At 42.4% G+C, this 15113-nt stretch overlaps 1 protein-coding gene across 1 annotated transcript in view; it reads right to left on the bottom strand.

The window, feature by feature from the left end:
- Positions 1 to 15113, bottom strand: part of MYNN (myoneurin) — a 655694-nt gene that overhangs the window by 515281 nt on the left and 125300 nt on the right. The window contains exon 3 of the mRNA XM_044070083.1: positions 13531 to 14360. Within this exon, the coding sequence (XP_043926018.1) occupies positions 13531 to 14360 (830 nt within the window). The remainder of the gene's footprint in view (positions 1 to 13530; positions 14361 to 15113) is intronic.

Raw genomic sequence — 15113 nt, 5'->3', positions numbered from 1 at the left:
CATCATGCAAGCTTCTGTGTCCCAAGAGGGCAAATCCTCAAAGGCAGAGTCAAGACTCAAGGAATCCTCTTCCTCAGATCTACCATCCAAAGGAGAGGTAACTTGTGAGGAGTAGGCCAATGATTCATCTTCCCAATCCATCTCTTCATCTTAAGAATCAGATTCCCTAGTCCTTATGACTGGACATGAAGTTCAAGGAGAAGTAGGAAAAGATACTTCATAAAGTGGTATTAAAGCCATCAGGGCATTAAACAAGCCTTAGGTAAAATCCTGCCACTCCCTCTGAGGATACTCAGCAATGGGAGGAATGTGCTTAATTTTCTACTTCTTTAGTGAGACGTCAGCTTTGACCAAACTAGAAAGGACTGAGCCATGCCTAGGTTCAATAAGGGTACCATGGACCTCTTTACTAACCAGAATCAGAGAATCCTCCTAAGCCCTTCAGAAATGATCAGTTGTAGCTCCCCCTCAATGTCTGTGGTAGATGTCTGCATTGCCTCAAAGGACATGCGATAAGCTAGTTCCATGCTGACCTCTGACATGGTTATGGCAGAGGAATCTGGTGTTGGCACCAGATGGTCTTCAGGGTCTTCAGTCACCTCGAGAAAGAAGTCTGGCAGAGGCTGGACAGCAGCAGAGTCAGACTGAGACTTCTTGGTTTTCTTTTTAAAAGATGACTATCTCGGAGCAGGCAGATTCGGCCATAATACCCTAGGTCAGACGTTTGAGACGTTGGTTCTCAAGATAAATGGATAAAGTGGACAGACAGCTGTGAAGTGTTTTATGAACAAAAGCCTGACAAATGGCATACTAGGTATGATCATGTGAAGCACCTAAAGAAAATAAACACTTCTCCTGATGGTCTTTATGAGAAGTCTGCCTCACACATTGATATTTTCCCTTCCTGGATGACATGAACCCTAAGAATACAAGTAAAGGGAGAAAAAAAAAGAAACCCCAACAGGGTACTTATCAGTAAACAGCTTGGTAGTATCTAGCTCAGGGAAGGGCTTTCAGACTGACCTTCAGCTGTAACATTCGGACTGTCAGCAAAGAAGTTCTGAATATGGAGCGTACATACTTTACCTTTATGGCCTACACCTGCACAGGGGGATACACCTGGTGTATGAAGTTGGGAGGATGTAAAGGCTTTGGTATATTGGACGGACATTAAGCTATCCTTGGCAGGAGATCCCACACGTTAGGAATAATGCAACATTGATAAGGAAAGATATCTTACAGATTCTCTGCATCAGCTCGCCCCCTTCATCACACTTTTTGATCACCACTGCAACAGAGGATCATAATTTCTATATAAGGGAGAATTTAAAATTTTATTTTATCATCTGGGAGGTTCTGAAAATGTAGCCATGCAAACCTCCTAAGAACAGCACTAGTGGTTCATAGTCCTGGAAGAAGCATCAACAGTCATACACATACTGCAAATAATGACTAATGCCCTGTGCAATAGAAAAAACAAGTTAATTAAAGCAGAATTTTCCTCACAAAAAGAAAGTGCATATAAAGCACATCTCATACTTTCACAATTTGTCAGAACAATCTTCAACATATGAGCCTAACAATTCAAAATCTGAAAATCAAAGTTTATAATTTTTGCCCATACCTATTAATAATTGTTCCCATCTTTATCAGAAAGAGTAGGATTGGAATTAACTAAGACCTTAGCAGCAGTATGATCAACTAAACTATAGCTACTGGTTCGATGTTGGGAATAGTGTATAAAATTTAAAAGACTGAGGAACTTTATACATCCTATTTGCCTTTTTAGGGACAGCTGGCTGACTGGCAGGAAAAACTGCAGGCAATAACACATATCCTCTAAGGCTGACAGAACAGGAGGAATGGGTGTAGTTTGTGAAAAAAAAATCTTCTCTAATTGTCATAGTATTTTCTGAGGGACTGAGAAACCTCAGTGTTCTCCCACTGAAAAAACTGACATATTCTAGCAATAGGTTCAGAGAAACAGACCCCCCCCACAGGGAGAATCAGAAACTGAGTTTACGAACGAGAAATCTGAGGGAAAAAAACAAAACTATCTATGGCTGCATCTCCATGTTCAGATTCTGACTCTTGAATCTCTTCAGTTAAAGAGGAATCCCTCTTTCTGTTACCAGAAACTACAATGGTCTGAATTAATCCATGAGCCAGATCCCAGTAAACTATTCCTATCCAAAGAAAACTGAGGAGGAGTAGATACATGCTGTTTGATGGGAAAAGTGGGGCTAACCATGTTATTAATGGAAGCAGCAGGGATGGGCGCAGCATTCTGACGCAGCAGGGTTGGGCGCAGCATTCTGACACAACAGGGAAACCTTTCCTGCTCCATCTCCCAGGACTGACAACAGTAGCCCTCCCTTCCCCACTAAGGGGACCCTAGCAGCTGCATAGGACATGGCTAACCCTGGTCCAAAGTGGCTGTAGGTGCTACCCCAGAGGGATCCGGAGTAAAAGATGAGTGGTGTGAATGCCCACAGCGGAGTCACCCACCTGCGTCTGAGGCAAATTACTAGCCTGCTTTTATGGCAAAGGGTCCTTGCTTAATTTTTTTTTTTGTGGCTGGAAGATGGACTAACCATGGGACCAGTAGTCTGTTCTATAGTCAAGCCAAAAATGGTGCCTCTTTCCCAGGGAAGACGAGCAGCAATTGCCAGTAAACATTACCAGTCCACAAATGTTGCTTTTTTGACAGAGAACAAAAAACACAATAAAAAGTTGTAAAACACTATTCCTGCCCCATAAAAGAAAAACAAATAATCTCCCCATTGAAAAAACTGTTCATTTACTTTACATTACTTTTAAACAGAGAGGAAAGCAGACAAGTGTTCTGTTTAAAAGTACATTACTGTCTCAGACAGTCAGTTGAAACAAAACACTCCAAGTTTTAAAATAACTTTATTGAAGAGGAAAGTAAACCAACAAAATTAAGAAAATGGAATTTTTTCCCCAAAGGAAACTTACCTACCCAGCAAAGGAAAGCACAAGCCAACTGTTTATCCTCGAAAACCTGAGAAGAGTACACTCTTCAACGGCAGTAAAGCTCTGAAGGGCTGTGTTCCCAAACCTGTCTTTTAGTCAGCTCAGTTCAAGCTGCTTGACAGTTTGGGACATGCTGTCCAGCGGCTATATTCTTGGCAGGATATAACTCCATATAGCTAATGCTGCTGCAGCAGTCATTAATATGGTGAACATCTCCAATCTCTAGGACAACAAAGGACACAGTCTGCTTTCTTGAGAGCCAGAACTCCTGAATCTGGATTCTTCCATGTGACACTGGTGGCTAGTTATAAAATATCTACTACCTTACAGAATAAACAAGAGGCTTATTGGGTTAGCTAGAGGCTCTTCTGCAAAATCCACTGTGAAGAATATACACAGTCAGTGGGCCATGCCTCTGACGTGACACATTATCTAGAAGACTGCAAAAATGTGGGGTCCTTTAGGGGGTAGGTGGGGAATCAGTATTTTCTTCACTGTCAGTATCAGCTGTAAGCAATTAAGTGGGAGAATCAAAGAACTTGCTTTTGTACATGGCCTTCCTAGATAATTTCAAGGGAGGAAGAAAAACCTAAGGTGAGGAAAAACTATTTCTTCTGGAATTAAACTGTAATGGAAGGCTGCAGGGAGTTCTGCAGCCATCTGTCCTGAATGACAATCTGCATGGCTTTTGGGTCAGTAGAATGTCTAACTTATTATATGTGCAATATCAGCAACAAAGGTGGATACAATACTAGGCATACCAAAGAAAATGTGGCTGTTGGATTTGACTCGAGACTGATGCTAAAGTCTGTACTGACACTAAGACCCAAGTCAAATGCAAAAACTTTCGAGCATAAGGTTCCTAATATCACCACCATTGAGACAGAGGCTGGCGCTACCAACAACTGATTGAGGATGAGTGCAAGACCTCAAACCACCACTGACACTGAAAGTGTCAGTGATGTAAACATCAACACAGGATGAGAGCACCAGCATCAAGACTACTGATTCTGAGACTGAAGTTGAGGGCTCAACTAACATTGTAGGTTGTGGCACTGATTCTGATATCAAATGGGTCAAAACCAATACCTCCACCTGCATTAGTAGTCTAGATGGACAAAGTCCTAGCTACAGCCCAGGTGACTCAGGAGCTTGGCAGCCCAGGCAGAAAAGGATGAGGTACACCCAAGGGTACACTGAAACCAGGGAAACCAAAAATAATGCCTCTTGTGCGGGTGGGGGGGCAGGGCATCCTGGTGCATCAGACCCTTGTGGAAGTGAGGGGAGGGCCTCTTGTGGGTTTGCACATCATCCTGCTATCATCCCCTTGTAGAACAGTGGTATAGAGCTGATGCCCACTGCATGCCCCACCCAAAGAACATAGTCTGTTTGACACAGAGTGTAGACCTTTCTAAGCCCAAACTACCTTTGATAGCTGCCTTAATGATGGACCCTCCTGGTTGACCCTTGCACAGGTGATGGATAATGAATAAGCTGACTGGCCTGAAGGGGACTGCTGAATAGGAGGCAGCAGAGACTTAAACTCTATATATATAAATAAATAAGTAATAAATAAAAAAGAACACTGACAGATACCCTCAGGGCTAAACCCATAAATTATGGAACTAGTGAGGAAATCATCAGTGCTCTGGGCATTGGAAAAAAACTGTGACAGACTGCTTGTTCCCAAAAGAAAAGGAAGGGGAAATGTTACTAGAATGCTTAACCTATGCCTTGAAGAAAGGCACAGAAAACAAGCCATAATTTAACAGGGGTAGCGACATGTTTCAGCATCAAAGGATTTAGCACTGAAGACATAGTCCAAAAACAATAGATACTTACCTGCCTGACCCAGAATCCAGTACATTAGTCAGACTTAAAGTCAGTGATTTAGAAAAGTTTCCTTATAGGAAGATGCAAGGATCCATGGTAGAATTATTAAGCAACAGGTGGTTTCTACTTCTTTTTGGCTAGTAATTCAACAGATGTCATCAAATCCTAGATATCACGAGCCTTCAACATGATGACTTTGAGCTCCAACAGTCTTCAAAACAGATGGCGGCAGAGCAGAAGATGCAGAAGGCCTCCACATCAAAGTGAATGGTCTAAGGTCAAGAGAATCCAACACTGCAAATAAGGATCTTTTCATATAAATTATGTCACAACTTATCATGTCTATGTAGCAAACTGTCTGCAAATAAGGCACTTGGTGGTACTGTGCTTTTTTCTTTCACACCTAAACAAATTACAGATACTTCATGTTTATCCTGGGAAGGAATTTTCCTCCCATAAGTGCACTTCTTAAAAGGACAGTCCATGGCAAAAAACTCAGTAAAAGTCCTAAACACACTGTGAAAAAAGGAAAAATTACCCGGAAGAGGGAGAAGTTGTCTAAAGGTACTACAGTGGAGCTTTTTTGACACAGCAGAATGTTGAAAAAAAGAAGAACCAGGCCCAGGAAGAACAGCTTTGTGAGAATTTTTTTTTCTTAAAAAATGTAACAACAACAAAACATAATGGCAAATAGGGATACAGAGGAGGAAGCAGAGAAGGAGCAAGATGTTTACGTAAGCCACCAAACTGTTGATCACAAACAGCAATTTGTAGCCTGGGGGATCAATGAAACCAATTAAACTGAAGTGCAGAAGTCATTCACAAAGCCACAAGAGGGCTAGCAGACCCTTCCCTCAAAATGGAAATCACAGAAAACATTTCTAAGCTCCTTCTTAAGAGCAGATAGTCTTGGAAAAAAAAATAACTGTACATGCACCTGTGGTTCTACCTACAAGTATCCATTCAGTCAAAAATGCAGTGGATTACAGTCCTGACCATTTTTTTTCTTGAGTCCAGACTCAAGAAGTGAGGAGAGCTTCTTCAAAGCCTGGTCTACTAAGGAGGACATGAATTTGGGCAGGTGAGACAAAGAGTTGAGACCTATAAGGTATAAAGTATCAGAGGAATAAGCTCTCTTACTCTGTTCAGAACTTTAGACTTTGGTAGTAAGATGGCAAAACGTGCCTTCTGATCGACTGAACAGATTATACAAAAGCCATCCTAAGGATATTTAAACATGCTCCTTTCCATCAGGGGTTTAAAGACAGCATCTGCTTTAACGGAGGCTGCTTCCACAATGCAAATATTGCACGCCTGAGGACAATCATCAAAGAAAGGATGATCCAAAGCCTCTAAAATGTCCATGGTTGGTACTCCCCTGAAAAAGGCTGCTGAAGTGGCTGCAGCTCTGGTTGAATGTGGCCTAATGCCCTTAGGCACTGGCTTGCCATGGTGTAAGTAGCAGAAATGAATGCAGTGGCCTATCCACTTTGAAATAGTCTGCTTTGAGATAGCCTTTCCTTGTGATCCTGCAACATATGCCACTAGTAATTGCTCTTTTTTTCTGAAAACTTTGGTTGTGTCCAAGTAGAATCTAAGCTGTGTACGTCCAAAGAATGCAAAATTCTCTCCCCCTTGTTCTGTGGATTTGGATAAAAAGTTAGCAGATGAATAGTTTGGTTAAGTGCCACACTGGACACCACCTTAGGCATGAATGTCGTCCTCAGAGAGACCCTGTCTGGATAAAAAATGATAAAAGGTTCCAACAGCCATGAGTGCCTGTAGCTCTGAAACACATCTTGAAGAAGTTATTGCTAGGAGCAGAGCTGTTTTCCAAGATAAAAACTTTATATCAGCAGTAGCAGCTGGCTCAAACGGAGGCAGGGTGAGTTTTTCCAAGACATAGTTGAGGTCCCATGCAGGCACTGGTGATCTCCTTGGAGGCCTTAAATTTTTGGCTCCTCTGAGGTACTGTTTTAATAAAGGATGAGAAAAGATTGGTGGCTCTGTATTGTAATGAGCCAAAAATGGCAGAAACATGAATTTTAATAGATGAAAAAGATAGGCCTTTGTCCAGCATCTCAGTTAAATATTGCAAAATCTGAGGAATATTTGACACAGCTGTATCAGTTCCTTGTGCCTAGTTCCAAGCATAGAATCTCTTCCATTTTCCAGCATAAGATTTTCTAGTACTAGGCTTTCTGGCCTCCAAAATGACATCCATCACAGCTTTACTGAGAGGTGTGTTTTGTGTGACTACATTATCCGCCATGCTGCCAGGTTTAAAGTCCTGAGTTGGCTGTGCAGGATCTGATTGTTTTGCTGGGACAGTAGATGAGGTATTTGAGGTAAGGTCCAAGCCGGGCATTGAGACAAGTTCTTTAGAATTGGAAACCAGTACTGGTGGGGCCAGTCTGGGGCAATCAGTATCATTTTTGGCTTCTCCTGTCTGACCTTTAGGAGTACCTTGGGGAGGACAGGCAGTGGGGGAAAGGCATATACTGATAGTTTTTTCCAGCTGAAAGATAGGACGTTCACTTTCCATGCTTGTCTGTGATAAGTCCTCGTGCAGAATCTTTCTAGTTGGTAGTTGTGAGGGGAGGCAAATAGATCTATGTCCGGGCATCCCCATTTCCTTGGTATCATGCTGAAGACAGATGCCACTCATGGGGATCCATGAGATTTCTGCTTAGTTCGTCTGCCAGAGTATTTTTCCTTCCTGGCAGGAATTGTGCCTGCAGATGTACTTGGTAAGTTAATGCTGTGTCCCACAAAGTCATGGCTAGTCTGCAAAGGGGGTAAGAATGTGTGCCTCCTGCTTGTTTATATACCACATGACCGTGGTGTTGTCTGTCTTTATCAGTAGTTGTCCCGGATGAAGTAGGTCCGTGAAGGCTGTCAGGGCATTCTGAACAGCTAGCATTTCTTTTTGATTGATATGTAGATGCATTTGGGTTGAGGACCATGTGCCCTGAACGCATCTTCCTGCCACGTGGGCCCCCCAGGCATAATCTGATGCATCCGTTGTTAGTGTCTGCCTGGCTGGGGGTAATGTGAATGGCTGTCCCTTGTTTTGGTGACAAGCCTTTGCCCACCATCAAAACTCCCATTGTAGGCAGGGAATGAGAGTAATCATTGTTTCCAGGCTGTGGCAATGTTGAGTCCAAACACTTTTTAGGTACCATTGAAGTTTCCTCATATGCAGTCTTGCATATGGAATTAGTAGGATGCAGGATGCCATGAAGCCTAAAGCTTGCAGAATTTTTCTTGCAGATAACTGGGCCTTTGTTGCCAACACCTTTGTTTGTCTGGCGTGAGATAAGCCATCTGGGCAGCTGTATTTAAGCTTGCACCCAGGAATATTATCTCTTGAAAGGGTACTAGTTTTGATTTCTTTTCGTTGACTGTGTACCCTAGGCATGTTAGAAGTCTTTTCACAAATGCCAGATGCTGTAGAAGAATGTCCTCGTTCTCTGCTTGAATTAGACAGTCATCCAAGTAAGGATATATTTGTATTCCTCTTTGTCTGCAGAATGCAATTACTGGTGCCAGGCACTTTGTAAAACCCTGGGCGCAGTAGATAAGCCAAAGGGCAGTGCAGAGAATTGGTAATGCATTCAGCCAGCCTTGAATCTAAGGTATCTTCTGCATAATTGTCTGTCTGGGACATGCAGGTATGCCTGTTTTAGGTCTAGAGTTACCAGCCAAGCGTTCTTGACCAGCATGGGCAGAAGCTGCTGCAAAGTCATCATCTTGAATTTTGGTATATCCAGGAATGTGTTCAGAAAAGATAGGTCCAGTATTGGTCCACAGGTCTTGTCCTTTCTGTGTACCAAGAACAGTCTTGAGTAAAATCCTTGTCCCTGCTCTTGCTCTGGTACTTGATGAATGGCCCCCATGTCCATGAGAGATGAGACTTGATTTTGTGCCTCTGCCCATTGATTTTTTGGCAGATCTGGCCAGCCGTTTGCGTTTGGCAGGGTATGGAAATGGAACTTGTACCCTTGTGACACGATATTTAGAACCCACTTGTCCTGGGTTATAATGTGCCAATTTTGAGAAAAAAGTGCTAATTTCCCCCCTAAGGGTGCTGCCAGAAGATAAGTGCTTGGTGCAGGCAGGGGGAAGTCATTGGGACTGTTTCCTGTATGGTTGTGATTTGTCTTCTCCAACTTTGGAGGTAGAAGCACCCCATTGCTTTGACCTGTAGGAACCTTGCGCCTGGGATATGCCTCTAGGGCATCTGGATCTGCCCCTTAGAGGTCTGTCTGACACAGGAAAGGACCAATTCTTTGTAGACCAGTGTCTACTAAACCTAGGCGGCTGTACTTGTAAAAAATCTTTGACAGTTTGCATAGATTTAGATTTGTCCTCCACTTTCTTTAACACTTCCTCTGCCTTAACACCAAACAAAGTATCATGCTGTAAAGGTGCATCTAATAATTTAACTTTGACATGATCAGGCATATTTTGTTCCTTTAACCAAGCATGCCTCCTAATTACAGAACCAGTAAGTGCAGCCCTGCAGGAGGCCTCCAAAGAATCAAAACCACATTGCAAAGTATGTTTTCCAACTTGTTCAGCTGCATGCAATAAATCCTGCATTTCCTTGTTTTCTGCACATTCAGAGTTTAATAACATTTTCTGTTTAAGCAATGCCATGACATGTTGCTGATATTTGAGCATATGAAACTGACAGTTTAAGGCCCTTATAGCCAAAGTAGCAGATGTGTAAACCTTTTTTCCCCATCTATCCAGTGCCCTAGAATCTCTGTCAGAGGGGGTAGGGTTTTTTGCAGCGGAAGCCTTAACTCCTTTGGGGCCCTGTGAAATAGTTTCTGGGTCTGCTGCAGGGTTTTTAAAAAGAAATTTATGAGAGTCAGGAACCCTGTAATATCTGTCAGGCTTAACAGGAGCTGGAGGTAAGGAGTCAGGGGCAAGACTAGACTCCGAAAACACATCATCTACAATATCTAACACAGGTGGAATGGCTAGTGGTCCATGTTGAGGTAGTAAAAGGAAATCCCTGAGCCTCTTTTTAGATTCTGAAAAATCTTGGCTCTCCCAGTGGAAATGCTCCCTCATGGTATGCAAGGTTTCCCCAAAAGAATAGTCCTCTGGAGGAGAAGCTGAAGGTATAGATTCTTCAGTATCAGAATCCTCATAGGGGGGAAGAGAATATTCCTGATCAGAAGAGGAATCAGAAGAAATAGAAACCTGATCTGAAGATTCATAGTCAGGCTCTTGCCTAGGCCTCTAATCAGGAGGGGGATGGGAACCCCTGATCAAGGTAATTAAGTCTTCGGCCATTTTGAGCATCTGTCTTTTGGGCATAGAGGCCTGTCCACGTGGCTCTTGAGTTTGTTTCTTTGCTTTAGAAGGTGCTTTAGTCTTTGCCTTTGAAGCTGTGGTTGGTTTAATGTAAAGATGTTTAGGTCTGAATACACCCTCAGAAGCCGGTGCCTGCTCAGCAGCTCCGGACCCATCTGAAGGAATAGTATCCGAGGCTCCAATACCTTGAGTTTCCAGTGGCATGGCCGACTCCATGTGGGAGTCAGGCGTCAGGGGCTGCGAAAGCGCCTCACTGAGAACCGTCAAACCAGCGACTGTCTTAGGAGAAGCTTCGTCATCGGTTTTGGGCCTCAGTCGTCTATCTCTCTCCTTTTCTTTGCGTTTTTGTGAACTCCGGTAGTCGGATGGCTATCCGACGACATTTCTGGATAATTAAACCGGCGTCCAAAATAGTTTAAAGCAAAATCATACCGACGCTTAATAGTGCATTGGTTAAATCTAGCACAAAACCGACAACCAGCAAAGTTGTGATCAGGGCCTAGGCAAGGAATACAGTAAGAATGAAGGTCCTTATGAGGTATTTGCTTTCCACAAGAAATACAATTATTAACTTTACATTTTAAATTTGTTTGTTTTTCTCTCTTGAAATGTAAGACTGATAAGTTTCTGAAATGTTATTGCCTTGCCACTCTTGTACCACTTAAAAATCTATGTAGAAAATCTTTGATGTATTGTTAAATATTTTTACTTTATGTATATGTATATTCAACACTGTAATTTTTACTGTACCGGAGCTTTTCTCCCCGGGCCTCTACTGTAAACGGATATATATCCAGCTAGACTAGCCCGGTCAACAAATGTAAAATAAATAAAATAAATAAATAAAACTTTTTCTGACATCGGTCTGGAGCAAGAAAAAAGTTTCCCCAATGGGGTACTTAGCTTTTTTGAAGACTTCGGATCTGAAACTTGAACACGAAAATCTCAGGAGTCGGCCGACCGGCACTTGCGAACTGCTTCTGCTTTGGGCACCGTGCGGCAAGAAAGACTAAAGAAAATGGTGTTGGTCACATCTTTTATACCCCTGACGACCTGATGTCAGGAAAGGGGCGACAGCAGCTGATGCAGGACCCAGGACTTTGGAATTCAGGCCGACTGAGGGCAACCTGCCAGCAGGATTACCCAAATGTAATGACTGCAACAGTGAAACACGAAGATCATCAGCCATGGTCCTCTTCTGTCCTGAGGATAATGGATTCTAAGTCGTCAGACTCGCAGGTTCATAGAAGGTTACTAGGCTTGAGGCCTTACCAGCCTAGCAATATTTATCCAGAGTTGCCCAATTGTCGGTGGTTAAGGAAGTGAAGTTCACTGAGGTAAGGGTCTATGGTAATTGATACAGACTTCCTCTGTCCAGGAGGGACATGGGCACCACCCCAGGAGTGAATTTGTAGTCACCCATCCATTGATCTAGGTTACATTTGAAGTGAGTCAGGGAGGGGCTCAGTTTCATGTGAATTGGAAGCTTGTTCCAGGAAGTGACAGTTCTAGAAGCTGCATCTATCTCTCCAGCAAGACCTATTCATGTCAGAGGCTAGGTTAAGATCCCTGGAGCAAGTAACCCTCATGCAGTTTCATTTATGAAAGTGTAGCATTTCTGTCAGGGCCAGTTCAGAGGCTGCCCTGTAAGCCAAGCACAGGTCACTCCTTAACAACCTGTAAAAAGCTTTACAATCCTAAGTGGGAAGAAACCTCTTTTCCTTCACCAGCTCTATAGACTAGTTCATGGAAGGACTTGACCAGGAAGGACAGAGTAAGAGGAGTGTGCACCAGGGTTGAAAGATAAGGACCCAGGGATTGGGAGCATGCTTGTCAAAGACACAGCAGAAGTAAAACAGACTTGCACTGGACTCAGACCTGGCATCAGCCATTTTCCGTTAAGAGGGCATTTCCATACCCACAATTCAAGTTCACATCAGACCTCAAACATCTGCTTGAAGTCAAGGCAGTGCGTACACCTCAGGGCACACCCCTCATGACAGGTGACAGTGGTGTGCCTCTTCTGGGCCCCTTGGCATCTATCAGAAGTATACCTCACCAGCTTATTTCTCTTTTCAGGGGGGAACTGGTCCCATTTGTGAGCTTGTGCATGTTAAGACCACTAGGACCCATTTGTTCCCTATCTAGAGTGGGAGATCATCAGCTTCTCCTTCACTGGAGGTGAGAATCGGTTAATATGAAGTGAATCAGTCTTCTTTTCTGGTGAATTCCCTTACCTTACTACATCTTATCAAAGACTTTGCCAGCTCCACAACAGCTGCTCCTAGGAGGCATATGCACATTACCATCCATAAAATAATTCATGGTCATGCAGCACACTGCTGCACCACATGCTTACTAGGTCTATTGCTGTGGCCAATACATCTACGCTCCAGCAGGTGTCAGCATTGCAGTGAATGAAGTCACCTTCTTCAATCACTCACTTCCATCTTCACCACCACGACCCTCCAGTATCACTGCTGATAAATGAACACAGGTCACTTGGGAGTCAGTCAGGGCTTCATCCTCTGCCAAAGAACCAAGTCTTGTCATCTTCTTCTTTGGTATTTTCCCAGTATACACCTTACTGTAGCTGGACAAATGTGAAAATAGATAACTTACATTACAAACATTTCAGTATTACTAGAGATACAAATAAAAGCAATGAAATAATATTTAAGGACAAATTCCAGATCATGATCATATTGTGTCAGATCCCATGTTACCTATAAGCTAACATTAGGCTACAATGACACTCGTATAGCTTTGTAACAGACGTAAGAACAGGGGGCTGCTAGCAAAGACAGATGGTGTCCAGATCTGTAAAATCACCTACTGCATCTTTCATACCAAGACTAAAGTGGTTCACAATACTGACTTGTGAAGTGAAGAAAGGGCTGTGCAGCTGGAATTATGCTCTCTCTATTTTTTGTCTGGACAAATGGAACAAGGGGAATGAATAAAGTGGCAAGTTGGGACTGCCCCACCCCAAAAAGGCAGAAGGGCTGGCAAAGACTTTTGTCACCACTAATTAAGGGCCATGATAGATACATTGTACAGTTTGACAGCAAATGTATAGTAAGACGTCACTGCAAGCTAAAAACACTAAAAGACATGAACAAAGAGATATGGAAAAGTCAGCTTCCAGGAAAAATAAAATGAAAAGTGGATAGGGATCATGTAGTGCTTTACAAGGGGAACTGGAGAAAGGAATTCTAGGTAGGTATTAAATCAGACAGAAAAGCTGCAGACATGTAGCCTTGCCATAAATGAAGAAATCAGTGGAGGCAATAGTATCCTTTATACATCTCCAATAACTAAATACCAGTCTTAATAGATAAACTATAAATAAATTAAAAATTGAATTACCTGTATGAGTGCGTACATGAGTTTTCAGCTGGTTGCATTGTGTAAATGCCTTCTCACAGAGATGGCAGATATAGGGCTTCACACCTTTATGTATACGCACATGACGCCGCAAACTACTAGCTTCTGAAAAAACTTTACCGCAAGTGTTGCATGTTGGTTTAGACTTCAGCCGCAAGTCCCCTAATTCTTCATTTATGGAAGATTCTGACTGCATAATATTTTCATTTGTTGCATTGTACGTACACTGTTGTTTTGGCCCTTGGCTCTTCTGTAGTCTCCTTTGCCTCTGCTTACCAGTTCTATTTTGGACTACAATATCTTGAGAAGAAACATCTTCTGCGCTCACTGGGATAATCACTTGTGGCTCCAAGTCATTAGCCCAGTGTTTTGTTTGGTCTGAGTCTACAGGCTCTTTGCTTGTGTCCAGAAACGTTTCATCTGAATGTACACTTAACCCAAAATTCTGCTGCAGTACCACATTAGTAATCCCATTTTTTCTGTGCTGGGTAGCATTATTTTGAGAATTTCTAGACGACTTCTTTGTTGTCCCTGCCTTTTCCTGGGATAATGAACAAATTATCATACCTTCTTCTGGAGCACTCTGCACTTCATTTATATTAAACATTTCTAAATCTTTTTGATCTTCATGGTTCTCCACAGGAAAAAGGCAAACATGCTTGTTTAGTTCATCGTGTGCATCACTGCTCATTAGTTCTGGGTAGGAACAGGCCAAAGTCACATTCAAAGTGTCTAGCTTCATTTTGCATTTTGAGACTAAGTCTTCCACTTTTAAGTAGCTAGCAGCCTGATGAATTTCTCCAACATTACAACTACAGGGAGAGAAAAAAAGAAAAACACAACTGATATCAACTTAAGCACCTAAAAAGAACAACAAATTCTGCGCATACTAGAAAACAGCACCTGTATTTTACACTTATTACTTGCACCTTGGTTTCATATTTATTGATTATTTCATTTGGACTATTTCCACTAGGTGCAATCTATTTTCTAGGGAGTCCTGAGGTAGTACTCATACTGACTACTGTTAATTTGGCCAGAACACTTAATTTTTCAAATTACTTTTATTGTTTTAAAGTTCCTTCTGTAGTTATAGAATGGTCTAAATCAGCCATTTCAACCCACTGTCTGGTAACATTATCTGCCTGGAGAAGAACTGTGGGTACAATTATGCTACTACAAGCAGTAGGGCTACACAAATCCTCAGGGGTTTAACCAGTTTGTTTCAAACCTGAAGGGATTTTTGTTGTTTCCTCAGTTTTTGTTAAGTCACATCAATCAAGTATTCTTCAATGAAGCAGGACATTTTGAATGTTTAATTGGGGGGTATGAAAGTTCCAAGCAGCTCCCCCTGCTTGGGCTGGAGAGGATGCAAAGGGGGACTGCTCCCAGCATAAAATATGCCTCACCTAAAATGTGAATTAATTTAGTGGTTTATTTCATAAAATGATGCAAATATGATCCCAATAATCTATTCAATGTGACTATGCACGCACACACACACGCACACACACACACGCACCATGTATATGTATGTGTGTGTGTGTGTGTGTGTGTGTGTGTGT

The sequence above is a fragment of the Protopterus annectens genome, chromosome 4.part1 (genome assembly GCF_019279795.1).
Source record: "Protopterus annectens isolate FY-2018-M chromosome 4.part1, PAN1.0, whole genome shotgun sequence".
Lineage (NCBI taxonomy): Eukaryota > Metazoa > Chordata > Ceratodontiformes > Protopteridae > Protopterus > Protopterus annectens.
The sequence above is the reverse complement of the archived record's forward strand: the minus strand, read 5'-3'. Positions and strand labels throughout refer to the sequence as shown.